At 42.6% G+C, this 18,100-nt stretch overlaps 1 protein-coding gene across 1 annotated transcript in view; it reads right to left on the bottom strand.

Annotated features, from left to right (window-relative positions):
- The window catches only part of CATSPER4 (cation channel sperm associated 4), a 40,988-nt gene extending 23,947 nt beyond the window's left edge, over positions 1–17,041 (bottom strand). Inside the window, exons 1-7 of the mRNA XM_072980013.2 lie at positions 16,997–17,041; positions 12,581–12,634; positions 10,433–10,576; positions 8,737–8,838; positions 6,745–6,842; positions 4,671–4,791; positions 807–940 (exon numbers count right to left, since the gene is read on the bottom strand). Of these exons, the coding sequence (XP_072836114.2) occupies positions 807–940; positions 4,671–4,791; positions 6,745–6,842; positions 8,737–8,838; positions 10,433–10,576; positions 12,581–12,634; positions 16,997–17,041 (698 nt within the window). The remainder of the gene's footprint in view (positions 1–806; positions 941–4,670; positions 4,792–6,744; positions 6,843–8,736; positions 8,839–10,432; positions 10,577–12,580; positions 12,635–16,996) is intronic.
- Positions 17,042–18,100: the final 1,059 nt, after the last annotated feature.

Genomic DNA, 18,100 nt, shown 5'->3' with positions numbered 1-18,100 from the left:
TTACCACCAACACCATTAAATTGAACATGTTATTACTGCCCTTTAGTTGCACTTATTTTCACACTCTGAGTAAGAAAGAACCTGATCATCATGGCAATCCTTTGCAACCACTGCTGGATGGCTCTGAGTCTGCTCTTCATCACTTTCGCTTGGCTTCTGGTGTCAGCTGCACACACATTCTTTAGAAAAGAGGTCACTAAGTGGTCATTCAAGATCTACCAGCAGTTGTTCAGAGAGATTGCCATTAGAACACTAGAGTTTTTCTGACTCAATAACAAAAAAGTGTTTTTTTTTTTGCTGAAACGAAGGAGTGAAAGCTGTTGTCTGGATTCTTATGAGAAAGGACTACAAACTTACTTCTGGTACTGAAATAAGTTCTCTGGGCACAGCATGGGCTTAGAAGCACTCTTGTTCCTTAGTTGTGCATGCTGTGTCTATTTTGCTCCCACTATCTGCACCAATACTTTTCTCTTGGGTTTGGTTTGACCCTTGGAGTTCTACTAAAACAAGGGAGACATCATGAGCCTAAAATGTGCCTCACCGGGTTTCATTTCAAAACTTTATTTATTTATTTGGGTCTTGACCTTATTCTTGTATGGAAATACAGTGTCCTTGATTCTGGTTTATTGTAATTAACATCACGAGAATGCTGAATGAGGGATTCTAGTATTTATATTGCAGCAAAGTAATTTGTTCAAGCTTTGACTACAGTTTCGAGAAAACCACGTGAGAGATTCTGGGACTTGCAGGTTAAAAAGTAACTTTTTCAGGTTTTACTCTAGTTATGGGAAAAAATATTTACTCACTCAAAGTCATGGTATATGCTAACCCACCCATCTTGGGTTATGCAGATGAAGAGGGAGTACAGAGCTGTGCCTAGATTCCCAAAATGGTTTGGGACAAGACTTCCAAAGAGGGTCACTCCAAATACAGAGAAGATCTGTAAGAGAACAAAATAAAAATGGGATAAAGAAGTGAGGTCTGCAGGAACCAGCCTCAAATCCCCTTCAGCGTCTACAGTCCCATTGATTGTCAGAAAGAGAAAAATGATTCTCACAAAAGGTAAGGAAACGTCTATATAGCACTGGTCAGAATATTTGTCCAGCCACCTATGCAGTGACTAGTTGTATGCCAGGTCTCGATTCCCATTATCTGAACACTGGCAGCCCACAGTCTGAGCGGTGCAGTCCAAAACAGCAGGAAATACACATTGAAAATATGTACCTGTGACTCTGATTATTTCAATGGGAGGGGCCAAGAGATTGAATGTTAGGATCTCTTACTTACAAGTGAGCCTTTGAGACTGAATATAGAACCACAAAAGAAGATCTACTTAGAAGTGGGAAGTGTATAGACAGTAAAAACAAGTTATGTATATGGCAAATGAGAATGAAGAGTGTTAGATGTTTCCACTGGGTGGCAATGTCGGCTATATTTTGGTATGGGCTTTAACATTCCCTCTAATTTTCATCCGTGCTGCCTGAAGTGGGAGCCTCACCCATCTGTGCGCAGGAGGTGGGGTTTAATCTAAAACCTGGAAGGACGCAGGCATAAACACTGGCTGCCATTGTGCAATGCCAATGGAACTCTACACATTCCTCCTTAGTAGGAACGTCGCCTTTGGTAGGTGCCTAGCAACATCTACTGTACTGCTGGTGTTAGACATGCCTATGCATGTATTTACTTGATTTATACCTGATCTTTCATCTAAAAGGAACTCAAGGCAACTAAAATGAATAAAACAAGTGCCATCTTATTTGCTGTAGCTATACCTGTGGAAGATGTAGCTATGGCAACAGAGGAGATTTTTGGTGATGTCTTGTGACTTTTCTGACTTGTGAATAAGTCCCGCCATCAAGAGTGGAAACAGTGAGACTGACAAGACACGAGGAGGAAGTCTTTCATGACTGAAAGTCTCCCTCTGTTGGTGATGTCATCAACTTTCTGCAGGCTTACCTACCCCAACAGGATTTTGGTCGACAAGTACAACCACAACTACAAACAAATTAATAGCCAGGTTCTAGAATCTCTCAGCTATTACTATCCACGTTTTCCAAGCTCTGATTAAGACAGACAACATTAAAAGCTTTTCAAAATAAATCTTTTTTAAAAAATTCAGCCCCTGGCTTTTTCAGCAACCCACAATAACTTCCGAAAACCTGCAGTCTTTGCCTGAAAACAAAATGACAACAGAAGGGAGCCCAACCTAGGTTGCTGAGTAAGTGCCTAGTGAAACACATACTGCAGCATGGTGTTTCTCATTTGATCATTCAGGACTTGGTTTCTGTATATTTAAGCTACAACGCTATGGTCCTGGGAAGACACCCTAGGGTCCCGAGGAAGGATGGGGGCTCTCACACTTTGGGCTTAGTGATGCTTTGACCTCAAAGAGGGAGATCCAGTGTTGAGTCTCCCTCTGTCTCCCTTCCAGCCACCACAGAAATTTCTGTTACAGTGGTGCCTCGCTTAACGAGTGCACCGTATAGCGATGTTTCCGTATAGCGATCCCTTTTTCGGGATTGCTATACAGAAACATACCCGATCTTCGCAATGGGGAAAACCCGCATTGCGAAGATCGGGTATTGCGGTGGCCATTTTGGAGCCGCCGAACAGCTGATCGGCGGTTCCAAAATGGCCGCTGGAAGCCCGGAAATGGCTGCCGGCAGCCATTTTCGCACCCTGCCCTCGCTTAGCGAAGGCGCGAAAATGGCTGCCGGCACCTGGAATCCTCGCTGAACGGGTAAGTAACGAAGGTATTGGAACGCATTAAACGAAGTTTAATGCGTTCCAATACCTTTCCCCTACCCGTTTAGCGATGATTCCGTATAGCGAGGGTTAATCTGGAACGGATTAACCTCGCTATACGGGGCACCACTGTATTTTCTATCAAGCTGAATGTTTCCTTGATGTCAGAGAGAGGGGAAATGTACATGTTGGGGGCAACATGTTTTTGGAATTGGAATGTAAGTTCCAGGATCTTATAACCTCAAAGGCAAGTCATTCTCCTTTGTTGTCTTTTACCAATTTAAAAATCAAAAGAAAACCCTCAGGACTGACTCAGAGGTAGAAATCCTGTTGCTTAGTCTAGTAAGCACTGAATCAACTGAACTTATGAGGAGTTCACTCACCCAGTCCTCAGTGATTCAGTGTACCTACTTTGACTATGCAAAGCAACAGGATTCTAGCCAGTGAATCATAGAATTGTAGAACTAGAAGGGACCCTTAGAATCCCTGAATCTGTTTGTTTTAGTCCACTTCTCCAATCTGTTAAAGTCGTGTCGAATCCTTATTCTGTCTTTTGCAGTACTAGTTACCTGTACCAGTTTGATAACTCTCACAAATTTGATTAGCATTACCTCTACTCCTTCCCTCTAGCAATTTACAAAAGCAACACTCACCACATGATAGAACTCTGCAGCCTGTCATTTCTTTCATTCTCTCCAAAATGATGAGGAATAATATTGTTAGAGTCTATGAACCACCTACAAATCCACCTAACAATGATATCATAATCAACATTTTACCAGCTTGGCCACAAGAATATCATGGGGGACCATGCTGAAACCAAGATACACTATATTCATAACAACAAGAGAGAAATAAAAGCAGTTAGGCATACTTATTTTTGAGAAACCTAAGTTGGATCTTCCAAATCACAGTATTTTTTTCCCAAACGCTCACAGACTGACTGTGAGTGTCTCATCTTGAACTATTCCTGGTATCATTGTCAAACACACTGGTTGGTTATTGTCCAGATATTATTTTCCCACTTTTTTGAAGATGGGCATGAGATTTCAGTCTTCAAAGACTTCACTTGTTCTTCAAGCATTCTACAAATAACGCCTCTGAAGTTCTATCTATCTATTTATTTATTTATTTATTTATTTATTTATTTATTTATTTATTTATTTATTTATTTAATTAATTAATTAATTTGTATACCACCCCACAACAAACCACAAAGTTAAAATAAAAACACACAGACTATAACTAAAAAAAACACAAACCCATACCCCTCTACAAGTCTGCAGTCTCCTTTAGTTACCTTTGGATGCTGCTCAGCTGGCCCTGCAGCCTTGAATTCACTTAAACCACTAGGCATTCCTTTACTTTCTTTTTATCGATCTCAGGCAACAGCCCCGTTAATGCCTTCCTTATTTTACGTGTGCTTGGTTGATACAATAACGATATTAGACTTGAAAATGGCTGTGAGAATGCCTTTAAATGCTGTTTAAAAATTGGGTTTTAAAAGTCAAGAGATGCCATTCATACTAATGAAAGGACTTCACTCCCAGTTTTTAATGTATAATTTTGATATGCATTACACGCACATGTTACTTCCCAAATTCTGGTGCTTCTTTGCATGTATGTGCAAGTGATCGAGCGATAAACATGGTTTGTAAACTCTGGCTTCAGGTTCTCAAAATTCTGGCAAAATTTGCTGATTCAACACAGGCAAGTCTTAAGTGCTCTGCTGTGCTGCAAAGAAAGTTCTAGGTTTCCTCCCCTAGTTAGCAGGCTAGAAGGAAAGAGAGCATGAAGGGAAGAATTCAAGCTGGAGAAGGAAATGGAAACAGATAGAATCCCAGTTCACTCTTGAGCAGCAGGTTTTTGGACTTTTTTTGGGGGGGGGGAGAGGCAGGGGAAAGGACCTGATGAAGACATCTCACCAGCATGATGGTAAAGAGCAGGATCATGATGTTCGCCATGTCAGGAGCAGACTGCAAGATCACCTGAATCATCCTTGCCAGGCCACCCACCAACGTACACACCTGCATCAGCCTCATGACTCTGGAAGAATGGGGAGAATAGCATTCTTGTATGTAAAGCTGCCAGCTACCAACCTTTAAACTTTTAATCTGCTACGGACGGGTTGGACAATGTCCGAGGATAGTTTTATCATTTGTTTACGTATTTTATTTTAAATATTTTTTTAAAAAGGACTCAAGGTGGCTTACACCATTATAAGACCAAATTTCAAAGCTAAAACCCCACACATATACAGATATTAAACAAGAACCAAACACATACCACACAAAAAAACACTGTAAACAGAATCAACACCAAAACAGGTGCAAAGCAACAAGGCACAATGCTGCATTAAAAAACCCCTCGCAGACAGCCAATCACTAAGGGAAAGCCTGTCTGAAGAGAAAGGTCCTTGTCTGCTTGCGAAAGGAAAGGAAAGAGGTGAAAGTTACTTTATTAGACTTCATCTCCTACAGTCCTCCAGACAGCTTGACTGCTGACCATGGTGGAAGGGGGTAGGTTGGATGTTGTAGTGGAAAAAAAATAGTAATTGCAAAGTACAGAGGTGCCTCGCTAGACAGTTACCTCGCATGACAGTTTTTCCGCTAGACATTGATTTTTTTGCGATCACTATAGCGATTCGCGAAACAGTGATTCCTATGGGGAAATTTCGCTGGACAATGTTTGGTCCCTGCTTCGCAAACTGATTTTCGCTCGATGACAATTTTGACAGCTTCCTCCGCACTCACAAAACAGGTGTTTTCGGGACCTAAGCTTTGCAAGACAGCGATTTAAACAGCTGATTGGCGGTTCGCAAAGCGGCTTTCCTATGGCCGATCTTCGCTAGATAACGATGATTCTTTCCCATTGGAATGCATTAAACAGGTTTCGATGCATTCCAATGGGGAAATGCTTTTTGCTAGACAATGATTTCGCTAAACAGTGATTTCAGTGGAACGGATTATCATCGTCTAGCGAGGCACCACTGTAACAGTAGCATACAGAAGGAACGGAGATATTCCCTGTGCTTGAAACTGGTTTATGTTGTTCTTGCAGCAGGAAAGCTGCCTTATACCAAATCAGGCTACATCATGCTCAGTGTTATTAACACTGGCTGATAGTGGCTCTCAGAGTTTCAGGTAATACAGTTCCCCAGGGTCCCTTGGGAGGGTCAGAAACTGAAGTGGGGACTTTCTGTATGGAAATCATGACCTCTGCCCTTAAATGCAGGTCCCTCTTTCACTCTCAAATGTGGAACACACACACACACACACATAAACAGTTCAATTTAAGAATGTGGCAGTAAAACCTTCCAGCCGCTCAAATGCCTTTGTTCCCTCTGAGTTTAGTCATTCTTGCAGCCGCTGGAATTAAGAGAATGGATTCCCCCCCCCCCCAGACAATAATGGACAAAAGCCTGCCAGATTTTTATCCTCATTTGATGCAATTGGCATACATCTCCTTGGCAAATTGCCACAAGTTTTAAAACGTTGGTATAGGCATTAGACGTTGGGTGCTTGAGTCTTAACTGCTGCTTGCCAACGAGATTTATGCCAACTGTGTCTTGCCAGGAGGCGTAATTAGGAGGATTTTGGCCGATACTGGTTGCAAGTTGTCCCCATTATAATGCAAAGTACATCTCCACTCCTAGGGAAAGGAAAAGTGGTCTCTCCCAGTGTTCCAGGAAGAGGGATGATAGAGCTCCCAATTCAAAGAAGTTGCCTGCCTTGATCTGGACCAATAATAACCTCCATGAGTATTTGAAAGTTTCAGGCAAAGATCTTCACACATCTCCAGAGACTTGCCTGAACCTCTAGAACTGGACAGTCCAGGTGAAGAACCTGGGCCATTCTATATGTTAAGACAGGCCCACTGCAACTATGCTACGGTGTCTTCCCATTTAAGGCCAGCGCTCAACTCAGTAAAAGCAGACTGACAGGTCCCTCTTGAAGAGGCTTATATATTTTAGAAATATGAACAGATTTCCATTCTTACCTGAATGTGTGTAACATCGTCTTGTCATCTAGTGCAGGAATGAGCAAGCCAATGAAGAGAAATACCACAATTAAGAAGTTGATGATATTCCATCCATCCTGTATATATATAAAATGAGTGTAAAGAAACATGAGCTCATGTTTTAATGTATGCAGTGATGTCCTGAGCAGTGGAAAGGAACTGCGTTCTGAAAATGTTATTTTTTTGAAACAAAACTCCCAGAATTCTCAACAGTATTGACACTGGGGGATGTGAACTATAGCAGCTGTACATTCTCAAGATCTGTTCTATAAACTGTAATATTAACATTAAATAATGTTTCAGCAGAGTATGTGTGCCTGTTTAGTTGATCTTTTAATTTGTGAACAAGCTGGCTGGATAGTTCAGTGATTTAAGTATCCAGCTGAGGAGCCAGAGGTTGGGAATTCAATTCCCCACTGGGCTTCCTGGGAGAAAAGCCAGCCTGTGTGTCCCTGGGCAAACTGCACAATCCGAGGATGAACCAAGAAGAAGGGAAGGGCAAACCACTCTTAAATACTCTCTACCTAGAACACCCTGAAAAGTGTTGCCATAAGTTAGGATTAACTTGATGGCAGATGATGATGATTAGATATGTATAGAAGTAGCATATAGACACATAGAATAGCAAATGCTTCTTTTTGCTATATATACTGTATATCATTATATTATATTATATTATATTATATTATATTATATTATATTATATTATATTATATTATATTATATTATATTATATTATATTATATTATATTATTAGCATAATTATACAATAGCATTTAAATGAAGAAACTGACTGCAAAATGTATTTATCTGCAACACTTAGACGCCACTTACTATGATAAACTCTAAGCAATGTACAGACAATGTACTACATATTCAATTTAAACTAAATAAACAATTCAAAATAATGAAAAGTAGTATCAAAGATAGTGGCTGAAAACCTCTTGCAAAACTTTACGCCACTCAGGTAGGATGATATCGCCATCCTATGAGGATAATATTTAATTGAAGTGAATTGAATTGAAAGCTTACTATCATGCACCCCTTCAGGTTCCATTAATCCCTAGGACTCCCTTTTGACCAGGGCAGCCTTTGAGAGATTTGGGATGCGGGGAGGAAGAGAGTATCTAATATCCAAAAAATAGCCATCAGATCAACCGTCCCAATGGTCTTCCCTACTCATTGATCTTGCGCAATAGTTCCCAACCTTGACTCCCCAGATGTACTTGGATTACAACTCCCCCCAAATGCCAGCACAGCTAGCTTTGAAGGGTTCTAAGAGTTTAAGTCCAACCAACATCTGGGGGCCAAAGGTTGGGTATCAGTGATCTAGCAGGTGGGTTACTGAGGCTCCTGAACTTTGCCTTGCCTTGCTACTGGGTGCTTTGTAGGTGTGTGGGTGGGTTGTGTCTTCCCTGTATGAGGGAGCCTGGAATCTGGTAGAGAATGGGACGTATCAAGCTCTTGGGAACCATCTTCACCACATCAGATCTGTGACGTAATTTAAACAGGTGACAGTTTCTCGCTCACTGCACACTGACGGGTGCCAGAGGAGGCTGCCGTTTCTCAATCCAGCCGAGGTTGGGTCACAGACTGTTGCCGAAGAGGAATTTGTTGATGCATGGTGCATTGTTCACACCCTTCACCAGCATGCTCTGCCTCTGAGACCACAGAAGTCCACGCATAGCCATGAAATAAGGGAACTTCACTCCCTTTCTGGAGAACTAGAGGAGGTGGTGGCCACTGTCCCCTATGAGAAATGCAATACAATTGTTTGGAGACAAAGAGCTTTCTTGAATTCACTTCTCCCTGAGGTTACCTCAATGCTTTTGTATGTTCTGCTGCTCTGGCACTACTTAAGAGAGCTAGAACTGGTGCAACACAAAAGACATATATTTTTCTCTGGAGAAACTAATGAAGCACCCACAATAACAGCTTACATATGCATCAGAGCAGGTACACACTTCCCACCTTCCAGTACAATGAGAATCCATAACACCAGTTTAGGAGAACTTCACAGATGAGGAAAGCCAGAACAATTGTATCTACAGCAGAGAAGAATCCATAGTATTTCTACAACAAAAACAGAAGAGAGGAACAACATTAGATACCCTGGATCAAAGCAGGCAGGGCACACACCCTTCACCTACACCCATATACGTACACGTAGACCCATACAGGGATTGCTGCAGGGGGTGGCAGATGTTAAAGCTTCCCCATCAGTGATTCTGACTAAAGCTGCTGCTGCTCAATCACAAACAGCAGAAGTGCTTCAACACCAAGCTCTTCTCCAATTGGGATTGTTGAAGGGCTGGCCAACGTGAAGGCTTCAGATAACTGGGGGGGTAGGAAGTGGCTCTGGCCTCCATGGGTTTACCTCTACAACAAGAATGGCAAAATATGGCCCATGGGCTGCAGGAACCCAGCCATCATTCAGACCTCTGGACCTGCCCACAACCACCCCAGGCCCATAGAAAGAATTGCCATTCCTGTAGGCCTCCATAAGTACTGATTTCTCTCTAAAGTAAGAGGTAGCAGCTTCCTTTAGTGGATATATGATTTTTTTTTTAGGGAACGATATTGAAGTGACTGGAGGTCAAATACAATCCCTTTCAGTTTTGAGAAGACCAATAGAAAGAACATTCTTAGTCCAAATTTGATCCCAGACCAACCTGTTCCTGTTGTCCATTTTACAAGAGTGGACAGAGCCTATCTGGTTATAAAGCATGTGCTCCTGCCCCTGAGCCATGCTCCTGCCCATTCCTCTGCTATCTACTATCATGCCCATTCTCCAGCAGTATGGCCCATAAAGCTTTTGGTCTTCCCTTCCTATTACTTTGGCCACTGATTCTCTCAGCTGCTTACATACATGAAGGAGCAATTACCCAAATCATCATAACTAAAGACACTCTCCACCAGTTGTTCTCTGGATTAGATATATTTTTATCTCCCAAGCAACATATGGTTGCCAGTGGAAACAACAGATGCAAAAGACAAGTGAGATTTCAAGAACGGCAGCTGAAAGTAGTATGGCCGGTCTCGGTCTTCAGTGTTTAGCCAGGGAATGGGTGTGTCTTCAGATACTGTCAGACTACAGTTCTCTGAATCTCTCATTACTGCCTAACTCATTGCTGCTCATCCTTGTTTTAAGTTGGGGTGGTCTTCATAAAACAAGGATGACCAGCACAGTTAAATTAAAAAGTACACAAGGTGTGGTCCTTGTAAATACATAGCACCCAGTCAACGTAATTCGCTCCACATACTCCACCAGGTAATAAACACATGAGTAGGCAAGCCAGTTGCCGTCTGGTGACATCAATGACCTGCTGTGAAAAGGGAGCCTAGAGGGATGGTTAGTGAGACGAGGCCTCTATGGAAGCTGTCTTTATAATGGGTCAAACCATTTGTCCATTTGGCTCAGTCCTAGTTACAATGACTGGCAGCAACGTCTGTGTGGGGTTTCAAGAAGGAATCATTCACTCCTGTCGCTCTCTGGAGACACTGGAGACTGAAATGGGAATCTTCTGTATACAAAACAACTGATTTACTACTGAGCAATTCTCCCAAACTACAGCTATGAATATAACAGAAAAGAAATGGTATGCCACTCAAGGTCATGACCTTTAACACCATATGGTTTCATCCTTGACTGGCTAAGTCAACCAACCTCCTCTAATGATGGTGATGTTCGCACAGCAATAATGACTGCATTGAGAATGATGAAGAAGGCCAGTAATATCTTGAAGGCTTGGTGATGAAGGAATATCCCCATGCATGTTTTTGAGACAAACTCTTCGACATCCCATTCATCCTGTTAGGGAAGAAAGCAGAATCTGGGGATCTTGCAGAGTGTGGAAATTCTGTAATTCTAACTAAGCTTTCTAGTGTCTCTATAAGTTGGCCACAACTGATGTTGTAGGTTGCTAGCAGTTGAGTACACTGCCATGGATTAAGTTCTAGTTCTTTGGGAAGTGCTCTCTATAGAACCTAATCAGTAGCGAGACTATGACTTCCAGAAAGCACTGTGGCAATTTTCTTTTTTGTACATTAATAAAAGGAAGCGCAGGCTGGAGAAGGCCATGCATCCTTGGAGCCTTTCTCCAAATGAGTGAAATGTAGATTTCTGTATGTGCGTTTATGGACTGAGAAGCTCAGAATTCTGCCTAGGGAATATCTTCAGGATTTGAAGTACAAAAGAAAAGAAAAAAGAGACAGCAAACTAGTTGCCAGTACTTTTTTTGTCCTTCATTGCTCTTTTATTGCAGTTCTTAAAGAAATGGGAGAAAGAAATGGGAGTGCCTGGCCACCTTATCTATCTCCTGAGAAATCTATCTGTGGGACGGGAAGCAACAGTTAGAACTGGATATGGAACAACTGATTGGTTCAAAATTGGGAAAGGAGTACAACAAGGCTGTATATTGTTTCCCTGCTTATTTAATTTATATGCAGAATACCTCATGCAAAAGGCTGGACTGGATGAATCCCACACTGGAATTAAGATTGCTGGAAGAAATATCAAGCAATCTTAGATATGCAGATGATACCACTCTGATGGGAGAAAGTGATGAGGATTAAAGAACCTCTTAATGAGGATGAAAGAGGAAAGTGCAAAAAATGGTCTGAAGCTCAACATAAAAAAAAGCTAAGATCACGGCCACTGGTCCCATCACCTCCTGGCAAATAGAAGGGGAAGATATGGAGGCAGTGACAGATTTTACTTTCCTGGGCTCCATGATCACTGCAGATGGGGACAGCAGCCACGAAATTAAAAGATGCCTGCTTCTTGGGAGGAAAGCCATGACAAACCTAGGCAGCATCTTAAAAAGCAGAAACATCACCTTGCTGACAAAGTCCACATAGTCAAAGCTATGGCTTTTCCAGTAGCGATGTATGGGAGTGACAGCCGGACTATAAAGAAAGCTGACCGCCAAAGAATTGATGCTTTTGAATTGTGGTGCTGGAGGAGGATCTTGAGAGCCCCTGGACTGTAAGGAGAACAAACCTATCTGTTCTGAAGGAAATTAAACCTGAGTGTTCACTGGAAGGACAGATCTTGAAGCTCCAATCCTTTGGCCATCTCATGAGAAGAGCAGATTCCCTGGAAAAGCCCCTGATGTTGGGAAAGTGTGAAGGCAAGAGGAGAAGGGGACGACAGAGGACAAGATGGTTGGACAGTGTCATCGAAGCTACCAACATGAATTTGACCCAACTCCAGGAGGCAATGGAAGACTGGAGGGCCTGGCATGCTCTGGTCCATGGGATCACGAAGAGTCGGACACGACTTAACAACTAAACAACAACAGCAACAAAATTCTTTTAAAAATATTGTTATAATTTGTTTTAGCTTTCATAGTGTTTATTTTTTAATTCTGTAAGCTGCCTGGGGTCTTTTTTAGGAGAAAGGCTAGGTAATTTTTAAAAATAAATAAATAAACGAACGAACAAATGAATGCACTCCAAAAAGGGAGCTTTTCAAGACTCTGGCACTTAGATTTCTTTTGATAAAAAAGGCAGAATGAAATTGCATTTCAGAAGTATCATAAAGAATGAGAATAATAGCACTCTTTATTGGTGTAACCAATGTCTTCTATTTTCTTTTTGGTTTGCTTTTTAAGAGCATTCTGGAGAATTCCAAGTAGAATCTACATGATGGATGACCATGGTCGTGCTGAGTGGCAGGTTTCGGCATTCAAAAAAAGAGCAAAATTTCCAAGCTCTACTCTAGTGCAAGCGAAGACTAAGTCAAAGGATAAATTGGGGGGTGGGGGATAACACTGAATCCTGAAAATGAGAAACAGGAAAACATGGAGCATACCTGGATACAAGTGATGTCCTTGCAGTTAATCTCAACCAGATCTTGTTCAGGTGCCTGAGAGACAAGAAAAAATCATATAACTGATTAAACCGCAGCAGAGTAAAAAGGCTGTGAACATGTTATCTTCCTACCAAAGGCAGCTTAGCAGGGGATACAGAGCTTAGAGAAATGACATTCTAGGACCACAATTCTCAGAAACTCTTGCAGCCTGCCCCGTGACTGAGCATGCTGGATGAGGGATTCTGAGAGCTATTAAAAGGTAAAGGTTCCCCTTGACATTTTTTGTCCAGTTGTGTTCGACTCTAGGGGGCGGTGCTCATCCCTGTTTCCAAGCCACAGAGCCAGCATTTGTCTGAAGACAATCTTCCGTGGTCACATGGCCAGTGCGACTTAGACACGGAACGCTGTTACCTTCCCACCGAGGTGGTCCCTATTGATCTACTCGCATTTGCATGCTTTCGAACCGCTAGGTTGGCGGGAGCTGGGACAAGCGACGGGAGCTCACTCCATCGCGTGGATTCGATCTTACGACTGCTTGGTCTTCTAACCCTGCAGCACAGGCTTCTGCGGTTTAGCCCGCAGCGCCACCACGTCCCCTCTGAGAACTATTACTATTACTATTACTCCTGTAAGCCGCCCCGAGTAGACTTTGTCTAGAGGGGCAGGGTATAAGTCCAAATAAAGTAAAGTAAACTGTAGTATACAAACAAACAAAACCCCTCAATTTTCTAAGCTCTGATATAGTTTCACCTTCTTATACTCTACTTGTATATTTGTAAATAAATAAAATATTGCAAAATATATTTGAGTTCCAAGGGATTTCTCTTCCTAATGGAAATTAAAATTAGGTCAAACGTCAATGGTGGCATACCCCCTGAAAGGTTGAGTAGAGGCCCAGCAAAAGTGCATGTGTGAGTGAGAAACAGGGATCAAGAGTGAGCTGAATATACCTGGGAAAGAGGACTGGCTCTCTACTTCTCCTAGGAATGTGGGGAACTACCTTATACGAAGAACTTCTCTCTTCTCTATTTATTTCATACCATCTATCCGTTAAGATGTGTATAGTTATTCTAGAGGGATGTGATGGCACTGCTAAACCGCAGAAGCTAAACCGCAGAAGCCTGTGCTGCAGGGTCAGAAGACCAGCAGTCGTAAGACTGAATCCACGTGACGGAGTGAGCGCCCGTCGCTTGTCCCAGCTCCCGCCAACCTAGCGGTTCGAAAGCATGCAAATGCGAGTAGATCAATAGGGACCACCTCGGTGGGAAGGTAACAGCGTTCCGTGTCTAAGTCACACTGGCCATGTGACCACGGAAGATTGTCTTCAGACAAAACGCTGGCTCTATGGCTTGGAAACGGGGATGAGCACCGCCCCCTAGAGTCGGACACGACTGGACAAAAATTGTCAAGGGGAACCTTTACCTTTACCTTTTAGTTATTCTAGACCAGTGATGGCGAACCTATGGAACGTGTGCCACAGGTGACATGCAGAGCCTTCTCTGTGGGCACATGAGCCATAAGTCACCATTGAGAAATACTTACCCGTCCTCCGATCCCGCATTTCGGCACTCCCCTCTGCTGGGTGCAGTGGTCCAGCAGAGGGGTGCCATGGCAGCCATGACCAATCTAACCTGATGGGGGATTGGAGGACTGGTAAGTATTTCTCTGTTAATACCGCCCCTGGGGGGGGGGGGGAACCCAAGCATTTAAATGTTGCAGCGCAGGGGCAGTGGTTCTTTTCGAAACTAAAAACTCAATATTCATGTTTAATTGCAGTGTTGGCACTTTGAAATAAATAAATCAGTTTTGAGTTGCAGTTTGGGCACTCAGGCTCAAAAAGGTTCACCATCACTGATCTACGGCATCAAACTGTTAGGCTAAGGTAAGGAAATGGTCCTTGGTATGTGGCCACCAGTGACACTTTGGAGAGATGTATAGGGTATCCTTCTCATTCATATTCTTCCAGCCAAAAGAAAGTTGTTTGGTTTTGGGAGTATCAGATTGAAGGAAATATAAGACCAGAACATTGGCTATGGTGCGTAGATTCCATAGTCAGAGCGCAGCACCGGTGTGTGTTATAGGAATGGAAGATTGGAAGCAGCAAGAGGTTTCCTGCCCTCCCCCCCCCCAAGGTCAAGCCCCATCAAATTTCACAGGTTCCAAGACACCCATGTCAGCTCTCTACCCTGGGAAGCATCTTACCACAGAGGTCTTCCGACGTATCTCCATTGAGCCTGTCATGCAGAGCCCGCGGTCCACAAAACCACAGTTCCTTCCTACTTTGTGACATCAGGGTTCTAACCCTGTGGACTCCTACAACAGGAACCCTGTGGAATCCTGTGACTAAAGAATCACAGAAGTTACTGTTCTCTCTTGCTGATAAGTAGCTCTGGAAGTAAGCAAAGAGGCCACAAACCATTCCAAGGGCAGAACAAGAAGACATGATGGAGTAAGAGAGGAGAAACTGGCAAGTCAAGAGAGGGACCTAGGAGGACCAAATTGCTTGCCTGCTCCTCCCACTTTAAAACCTGATGCACCAGCCATGCCTCATCCCAAAGGTTAAGAGCCTCACAAGTGTCTACAAGTCCTGTACGTTCAAGTGCTAGGGTGCTTTGTCTAGAGACCCGGATTTTCCTCTTTGGAAACGATGATTTTAGAAATAACATGTAACATTATGGTGCTTTTTTCAAGGAATAATATTTGTAATGCCAGTACCTGAGAATAAAATCATACCCAATGTCATTTGTACCGTGTTACTTCCAAACTGCATTCTCGAAGGCTTTCACAGCTGGGATCTGATGGTTGTTGTGGGTTTTTCAGGTTCTTTGGCCATGTTCTAAAGGTTGCTCTTCCTGACATTTCACCAGTCTCTTTGGCTGGCATCTTCAGAGGACTGGAGTAGGAACTCTGTCCATGCATGTCCAGAACATGGACAGAGTTCCTACTCCAGTCCTCTGAAGATGCCCATGGCCACAGAGACTGGCGAAACGTCAGGAAGAACAACCTTCAGAACATGGCCAAAAACCCGAAAAACCCACAACAATCATTACTTCTGAACTCTTATTCAGTATAACATTTACTGATTTATAGTTAGTGTCTACTGTCTTTAGTGATATGAATGAAATATCATAGAGTCCAAACTTAAAGCATTATAGTTCTTCCTACTTCCCTGCAAGTGAGCAAGTACAAAACATGATCGTTTGTTGGCATTTCGCCTAGAGTGGTCATGACTGACCAGATAGGTGGGATATAAATAAAATAAATAAATAAAATAAATAAATTCAAAAGCTTTTACATTTTGTTTTTATATACTTACATGCATTCCTTACTTTCTTCATGTATGTCTTTTGCCAAATCTGCAGTTATACTTTTTGACCACTAAGGGGATCTAGAAGACCACAGAATTGTAGAGCATGAACATGTAACCATAGCTATCTATTGTCAAGTTGCTTTTGACTTACTTATGGCCCAGTCTTGTACTAGGGCTGTCACCAGGCCAATAGAAATATTGTAGCGATCACAACGAGATCAACGTGTCTATGGGATTCACTGCACTTAGTTTCAACAACTTTTAGACAATGTGATGTAGTAGTTACTGAATCTCAGTGGGTGGCCTGTCACTTTCTTATGAGCTCCCCTCCATTACAATGCTGTTCAGAGGGGAAATTGGGCAGGAAGACAGGCATGTATTGCTGAAGTTCATTGGAGTAAGAAGTAAAATAAAATTAAGCAGGCAATAAATTAACAAACAAACTTCACCCCCATCTACACAAGAACATTGTAAACAGCCTGTCAGTGCTTAACCAGGAGGTTGGAAAGTTCATTACAGTATCTAGTACAGGGTAGAGAATCTGTGATCTTCCAGATATTATTAGGCCATTGGTCATGCTGGGCAGAATTAGTTGCAAGTGGCGCCCAAGAACATCTGGCGGCTTGCAAGGTGGTACACAGTAAAATATGTCACAGAACAATAAAGCAATAGATATAATCCTTAAAATATGTTGCATACCCCATGTTTCCATAAACTAAACCAGTTCTAAGGACATAGCAATCGTTCTGGATCAGACTGAAAACCTCTCTAGTCCAATTCATCCTCCACAATTTCTCCACGGTTGCCCATTTGGATGGCCATCATCTGCACTCTTCCTGGTGTAGCACATTCCATAATTTAACTGCGTGCCATTTGGAAAACCCCTTCCTTTTAGATGTCCTAAGCCAGTGATGGTGAACCTTTTTGAGCCTGAGTGCCCAAACTGCAACTCAGAACTGATTTATTTCTTTCAAAGTGCCAACACTGCAATTAAACCTGAATACTGAGTTTTTAGTTTTGAGAAAAACAACTGCCCCTGCACTGCAACATTTAAATGCTTGGGTTCCCCCTCCCCCCAGGGGCAGTATTAACAGAGAAATACTTACCAGTCCTCCAGTCCCCCATCGGGTTAGATCGGTCATGGCCGCCATGGCACCCCTCCGATGGACCACTGCACCAGCAGAGGGGAGTGCCAAAATCCGGGATCGGAGGACGGGTAAGTATTTCTCGATGGTGACTTATGGCTCGCATGCCCACAGAGAGGGCTCTGTGTGTTGGCTGTGACACACGTGCCATAGGTGCGCCATCACTGTCCTAAGCCATGTGTTCAGCTTTCATGCCTCAGGTCATCAATAACAATTAACAAAGGGAACTGTGTGGGTTCAAACAAGAATTGAAAGTTAGGGAAAGCTGAAGTCCTTACATGACAACTGGCCTGTGCATGACACACACATCTGTTTTCTTCCTCATTGCCCGTCTGGGTGTATGTGTGTTATGTGCCATCAAGTCAGAACTGACTTATAGTGACTCTAATAGGGTTTTGAAGGCAAGTGAGATATTTAAGGAGTGATTTGAACAGTTGTACTCCCCCAGTGAGTTTTCATGGCTGAGCGGGGATTCGACCCTTGTTTGCCAGAGTTCTAGCCCATCATTCTATCCACTACACCACACTGGGAATACTACATGGAAAATGGGACAGGATCCTGCACCTTTAGCAGTTGTTTAGAAGAGGAAGTTTCAGCAAGTGTCCTTTTTAATGCAAGCGATACCTCCTGAAATTTCCTCCTTACCTAATGATTAAAGGTACAAGTTCCTGCTGTGTTATTCATCTAGCCACCCTACTCCTCATGCTATACAAGGAGGAATAATAACTCTGTTAAAATACTTCCATGTCAGAAGTTCTTAATTTAATTCCTGGAATTCCGGATTAAAAGTATGAGGTTAACGGGAAATGACTTCAGTTTGAGACCATGGAGAGACACTGCCAGTCAAAGCAGAGAAGACAGATTCAGATAGATAAATAGTCTAAACTGGTGTGAGACAGATTTCATGTTCAATTCAGCAGTGCTGAATTCCAAAACAAAGCCTTATTGCTGCACAAAAGTGCATCGATGATATTGTGTGGCAGAGCAAATCAACTTTATATATATACGTATAATGTTGATTAGACTATTTATCTATCTGAATCTGTCTTCTGTGCACACACACAC

The sequence above is a fragment of the Pogona vitticeps genome, chromosome 9 (genome assembly GCF_051106095.1).
Source record: "Pogona vitticeps strain Pit_001003342236 chromosome 9, PviZW2.1, whole genome shotgun sequence".
Classification (NCBI taxonomy): domain Eukaryota; kingdom Metazoa; phylum Chordata; class Lepidosauria; order Squamata; family Agamidae; genus Pogona; species Pogona vitticeps.
Note: the sequence above shows the minus strand (reverse complement) of the source record. Positions and strands in the feature narration are given on the sequence as shown.